The sequence below is a fragment of the Marmota marmota genome, unplaced genomic scaffold (assembly GCF_001458135.2).
Source record: "Marmota marmota marmota unplaced genomic scaffold, marMar, whole genome shotgun sequence".
In the NCBI taxonomy this organism is placed as follows: Eukaryota; Metazoa; Chordata; class Mammalia; order Rodentia; family Sciuridae; genus Marmota; species Marmota marmota.
This window is the reverse complement of record NW_025999992.1, coordinates 1556138-1562711: the sequence shown is the minus strand read 5'-3', so window position 1 is coordinate 1562711 and position 6574 is coordinate 1556138. Positions and strand designations below refer to the sequence as shown.

General features: G+C 53.4%; 1 protein-coding gene across 1 annotated transcript in view; it reads right to left on the bottom strand.

The window, feature by feature from the left end:
• Rab31 (RAB31, member RAS oncogene family) overlaps positions 1–6574 on the bottom strand; it is a 45752-nt gene that overhangs the window by 8578 nt on the left and 30600 nt on the right. Inside the window, exon 6 of the mRNA XM_048806740.1 lies at positions 2211–2320. Coding sequence (XP_048662697.1) covers positions 2211–2320 — 110 coding nt within the window. The remainder of the gene's footprint in view (positions 1–2210; positions 2321–6574) is intronic.

The following is a 6574-nucleotide window of genomic DNA, read 5'->3' as shown; positions in this document are numbered from 1 at the left end:
AGGGGGTGGGGGAGGAGGGAAGCATGGATAGGGACAGATGCACAGATGGATGGGCAACAGAGACAGGTGAACAGGGATGGACGGGTAGACAGAGATGGATGGAGAGAGATGATAGAGATAATGAAGAGGTAGAGACAGGCAGAAACAGATACATAGATGAATAGAGACTTAGAAATGGAGAGAGAGAGAGAGAGAGAGAGAGAGAGAGAGAGAGAGAGAGAGAGAAAGATGAAGAGAGGGACAGATAGAGATGGTAGACGGATGAGTACCTAGGTGGAATGGTAGGGAAACACCTGGGCAGACAGGTTCTGCCATGGACTACGCATCTGTGAGCTCACTGTCAAGGGCACTATAACTAAAAGTCTTAATAACACAGAAACAAGCAAGGGTTGATCTGACGCAGAGGACGAGGGTACAGGTATTCAATCAATGGCTTATAAAGGAATCAGTTACTTTGAAGCCATAATTACCCAGTGCCTTCAGCAAAACAGGAAGGGATGCGTAATGGCTGAACCACACCAAAAAAATCTTGCAAGTTAGTAGATTAACACTTGCCACTTAGGCTCGTTCTCTTTGAGGTCCTTGTTTAACTTTTACTTTAGTAATGACTTTCACAAATCTCAGAAAGTCTCCGAGCTCCTGCAGAAATCTCAAGGTGAATTCAAGGTGCACAAAGTCCTGGGCTTCTGTGGCTGGGCACTGCTGTCTGCCCTCTGAGCAGGGCTCACGCTGGGGAAAAGATAATAACTGTGCAAATGACAGGTGTAATGTCCCAGCAGCAGGTCATTCAGTAGAACCACCCGGAAAGCAAAATGCCAACAGCTGAATATGCCAGAAAAGCCTAAGGCCACCAGGAAGGAAGCAGCTCGCTCTTGGGGACACTCTGAGATGTCCCCCTGAGGGACACATGTGCAGAGCACCACCACTGCCCGTCAGGAGTCAGAGTGTGAGAACCGGGGTCCCCGCCGCAGCCTCTACAAACCAGAGCTGAACCCTGCGGCCAGTGAGCTGGACGTTGCTCTGCTGAGTGTGGAATAACAGCAGGACCGAATCCTTCTCAAGTCGGGAGGGAAGGCGGTGGCTGCAGGGGTAGCTTGGTGGCACTCTTCTCACAGTGGAAGGGACAGGGCTCAGAGCCCATCTCCCGTGAGTTCTCTGTCCAGCTGAGGTAAACAAACAGGAGCTTCCCCGCTGTGAGCTCTCAGAGGCCAAAGTCATGGTTCCAAACCAGTAAGTGGGAATGGCATCTGTCCAGGGGCGAGGGCCCTCTGTGCCTTAGACAGAAGGCCTCAGAGGAGAGGCAGACATTGGGCTTCCCTTCTGGAACTCCTGGTGCCAAGATGTTTGAGGTCAGCTGCCAACTGTTCAGGGCACCACTTTTCCTAAGGAGGGTTACGGGACAGAGGTGCCAGCCTTTCCCAAGTGTGGCCTTGCCCAGCCTCCCTGCCCACATTGCTGACTGCCCCAGGGCCAGGGCAGCGCCCAGAGCTCAGCGTCCCCACCCCATGTCAGCAGGTACTTCTGTGGCAGGAGCCAGAACAGAACGTCAGGAACAGAGTTGAGGAAGGTGGACCTGCCACTGCAGACAGGTGAGTGGGAAGGTCAGCTGGGGAGCAGCTCTTGGAGAGATTAACATGGGAAACCATCACAAGAAAGAGAAGTGCAGGTGACCAGGTGGGCCGTCCCCTCCCAGGAATCAGCTGAGGAAGATCTTTACAGAGTGACTCTCTGCTCACGCCCAGGTTCAGGCCATGTGGGATGCAGATGTTATTTTTTGTGGACAATGAACAGGCAAAAGAAATGACGAGAAGGTTCCCTCATTTTGTTCACCTAGAATTAGTGGGTTTAGCCAGCGGCCGGAACTTTTAGACCTCATGGTTCTGTTTCACATTTCGTTTCCTAAAGGTGCCAACATAAAATGCGATCCATGCATACCTTTAAATTAATATGCATTTGACTTTGGAAACAGGGCTACTTCCTTTGAATTCACAAAACGTAGGTGAACAGGCCAAAGCACAGAATTATGGAAACGAAACCGAGGGGCACAGCAGATGTGGGTTCTGACAGGTGCCCAGCTGTGGGCTTCATCTGCACAGCATCAGATCAGCTCAACAGAGCGAGGGGCTGCCTGGGAGCTAGCTCTACACGGTATCCTGGCTCCTCCAGCACCGAACGCAAGCTTGGCTGAAAACCCGGTTTCGGGTACTTACTGATTCCTTGAAAGAGCTCCTCGATGTTAATGGCATTCTTTGCACTGGTCTCGACCACGATAGCACCTATGGATTCGGCGTACTCCTTTGCATCCTTCAGGGGGACCTCCCTGGAAGAGGGCAAACCCAGAGGGAATGAATGCAGGTGACCCCAGGTACTTCTCAAGGGAACAGCTTGGTTTTTCTACAGAATGACAATCACTTAGCCGGTGTTGCAAGCCTGGTCTCTGGGATGGGGGAGGCATGTTGGACCAGGGCTCCTTGTCCCCAGCAGAACAAGTTCTGGGCAGGGGGAAATGGCTGAGAGGGTGATGGTGTACATTTCAGCCTTCAGAGCCAGGGCTGTGCTGTGGTTTGAATGTCTGTCCCCTGCAAAACTCACGCTGAAATTTAGCCATTATAACAGCATTATGAGGTGGCAACTTCATGAGGAGATCAGGCCCTGAGGCCCCACCCTGACTGCTGGGATTAATGCCTCTGTAAGAGGGTGAGTTTGGGTCCCCTTTGCCTCTTAGACCTTCCATCTGTGAAAAGGAAGGATTTCCTTAAGGGGACAAAGCATTCAGGGTACATTTTGAAGCCAGAATTCCCAGACCTGCTGGTGCCCTGATGTGGAACTTCCCGGGCTCCTGAGTTGAGAGCCACTGGGTCCCTGTTCGATGGATGGGTCTGGGGCATGCTGTCACACCAGCACCACACTGGCCAAGGCAGACTGTTCCGTGACTTGACATCAGAACATCACCACTGGTGCCCATGCATTCACTCCACACAGCCGACCCTCCCTGTCCACAGGTTCTGGGTCCACAAATTTGACCAGCTACAGATCCCGAATATCCAAAATAAAACGGTGCCTGTACTGAGCCCATGCAGAGGCTTCCCCTCAATGTGACTCCCCAGTGGCGCGGTGTGACAACTGCCCTTAGCATTCACACTGCGAGGTCACGACTCAGAGGCCACTCAGTCACAGGGGACATGGGCAGGTTCTCTGTGGATACAGGCCATTCATTCCACACAGGGACCTGAGCACCCAGACTTGGGTGACCTTAGGGGGTCCTAGAACCCATGCCCGCAGGATAACAAGGGACAAGTGTATCATCTTTAACAAACCAGAGGAAACATGTGACATGATTTGAGGACCTGGAAGTGACAGTGGCTGTGTGACCACATGGTTGGCACTTCGAGGCCTTCACTTCTCACAGGCAGTTCCCCGAAGGCTTCAGGACACGCACTCAACCTACATGAACAGCCTCAAAGAGATGGACAGCTCCGTTTTCAGTGTGAAGATGCTGTGGTGGATCCCCAAAAAGAAGGACAGAGTTTTTATGCTATGGAAGTTCATTTATTTTTCAGTGAATATTCATCCGGCAGCCGTTGTATGCCTCTTGCACATGGGGGGACAACGTGGGACCCTGCCTTCTGCAGCCCGCACTTTAGAACAAAGACACACAAAATGCACCTGTGGGCTGGGGCTGGGCTGGGGTCAGAGGCAGAACACTCCCCTCGCATGTGTGAGACATAAAAACAAATAAGTAAAGGTCCATCGACAGCTAAAATACTATTTTTAAAAAATCAGAGGGTAGAAAGTGGTCTCTTTCGACTTAGGAAGAAGCCCTGAAGGAGTCACCTCACGGGTGACCCTGACAGCTGAGCCGGGTGGGGGTGGGGGGAGCAGGCACCCAGCTCCAGGTACCATCAAAAGTGGGTTCTGCACCCCACTCTGCTGGGTGCCACGGTGGCTTCACGAGGGAACACTCTGGGGTCCGAGTGGACCGAGTTCAAGGTGTCTGTTGGGAGAGGTCCATGGGAATCATGGCAGGTGGCCAGGAAGGCCCCTCAAGCCTGGTTTCATACCCAGTGGCCTCTGAAGAACAGGAGGTGACAGGGTGGCTCCAGGAATGCAAGTGCACTAAGTGGAAGGGGGGGGGGGAAGGAGGATCTGGAGCTCTTCTGAGGCTGGAGGTGAGAGACAATCCACTGACCAGAAGGACGGCTGTGGGAAGGAGACAGGGAAGACACCATGCCAGAACCGGGCAGGGAATCAGGGACGGCACCCCGACCCTCCTCTCCCTGCCTTCAAACGCCGCACACATGGTCTCGACTGGTGTATAAAGTTACCGAGAAGATTCTACATCGGCCTTCAGATTCCTTATGGACCCCAGTCATACGAGAAGAGAACTTTCCAGGTCTCAGCCAGAGAAGGCTGTAGCGTCTGCCCTGTGGCCACTGAGGCAGACCGGCCTCACTTCCTTGTCCCTGGCAGGGTGTAACTGCCCCGAAGTGGGCGGGCATTCCAAACCACTTCAGTCCAAATGCCTGCCCGACTCGGGCATTGCAAATAAAGCCACTAAGGATCTGCAGGACTTGAGTCCTTGATGTCCTTTGGTCTTTGTTGGTTGGCTTCTTGTGATGGGGGTTTCGACCCTGGGCCTCACCACTGCGCGACACTACCAGGCCACAGTTCTGGCTGTGGAAACATCTAAGGAGCCAGTGGTTACTGAGAGTCAGGAGGGTTAGCGAGAGTCCCTCCATAACAACAGCCAAGTGGTGACCACGCGGGAGTCTGCCAGTGCTTCCTCACTGTGGCAGAGCAGAAAGTTCCTGAACGTCTCATATAGGGGCCACCTTGTGGGACTGAGCCCTCAACCTGAGAGGTCTGCTCCACCCTGGGCAGCTGGTGCTGGCATTCAGTCAGGTGGCAGGCACTGGACACCATGTTGGGAGGAATAGGGGCTCTAGGAGGTTCAACAGGCCTGTGCTGCCCACAGGGTCCTTGGGCTGTGCATGGGTGTCCCCTGCAGCTTGCAGCTGACACATTCTACAGTAGGCCAGCTCAGGTCCCCGTCCTCCTGCACCATGGCTGCAGGAAGGAAGCCGGTGCCCCAGAAGTCCTGCCTGCGAGGAGGGGCGTCCACCGGCTGGGTTACGGGTGGAATAAGGCTACTTCAGCCCCACTGAGCTCCCTCCACTCCATCCACCAGCAGGACGCTGTCCAGCGCCAGGGTGAGGTCAGGGGCGGGCACAGGCGGCCTAGGTAAGAACCTGACTGGGGAGGTGGCCAGGCTCAGGCCCCAGGTGCTGCCCAGGGAAAGCCCCTCCTCCACTAAGCGTCCTCCTCACGCACTTCCCCAGGTCCCAGGCCCCCACTCCTGCCAGCAGGTGGGTGACCACCATAGGATCCCCTCGTGCCAAGAGAGTGGGCGCTGTGAACACCTGCAGGAGGCCCTGCCCACAGGAGAGGCCCTGCCACAGGGGAGGCCCCGAGTCGGCATTTCTCAAGTAGACCTTGGCAGAGCCGAGTCAGCAGGCGCTGGCTCCTGCGCCCTCCCACAAAAGCCAAGACTTGGGCAGACATGCGTGGCAAAGAACGGGGGCTATCGGGTTCCTCGGAGTCCACTGCCACCTTACGCCCCAGGAGGGCTCGTCTGGGTTTCCGCTCCTCTGCCACACAGGGGCAGGAACTGCCAGCCTACTCCCCAAGCATGCTGGCTTCCATGAAGGACCCCAAGAGGAAGCAGCCTCATGTTCTCAAATCTTTTCTTGATTAAAAAACTCTGAAATCCATTCAGAGCGACCCCAGGGTGGTGGGGAGCAGGGGAGCCCGGCGACCCCTGGAGTGAGCCGCCCACTCTGGAGGCCCTTGGGATCCTTTCCTGATCCGGGAAGGTGCCCCTTGCACAGCCAGCCTTTCCACACCCTTCCAGCCTGTCCTTTGTCTCGGGACCTTGTTTGGGTATTTTTTGCCACAGGGAAGCCTCCACCTTGTCAATGTCACCACTTTCCTCAGTGGCTTCTGTGGTCCTGGGTCTGATAGAGGTCATGGTGCAGGGTCACCCACGTCCAAGCTCAATTCTGCAGTTCATCTGTCTTCTCCGACTTTTATGGTTTTGTTATTTGACATCTGAATCTTTATTCCATTTTGAATTTATCTTGCCTGATTTTTCGCTTGTGACTAGCTAATCATCCCAATATTACTGATTACTCCTTTTTTACACTGATTTAAGTATCATCTTTATCATAAACTAATTTCCCTGTCTATTTCTCCCCACCTCTTGGTCCTCCGGGCTGTTTGCCGATCCTTTGGTCCAGTCTGGGCAGCGCTGTCAATAATTTACTACTGAATCTGAAGGGATAAGTTCCCCCTCAACACTATGTTTAGTTTTCTACATGAATTTTAGGATCGTTCTACAAAACCTCTTTTACAAGAGTCATTTTTGTTATTTGATGGATACCTTAGCAGATTCACACATCAATTTAGAGCAGATGGACATTTTTACAATACTCCAGTGCCCTATCCAAGGAAGAGGTACCCATTTCCACTGAAGTCTTCTTTTATGCCCTTTGGGAAAGTTTTATCTATTTAGATT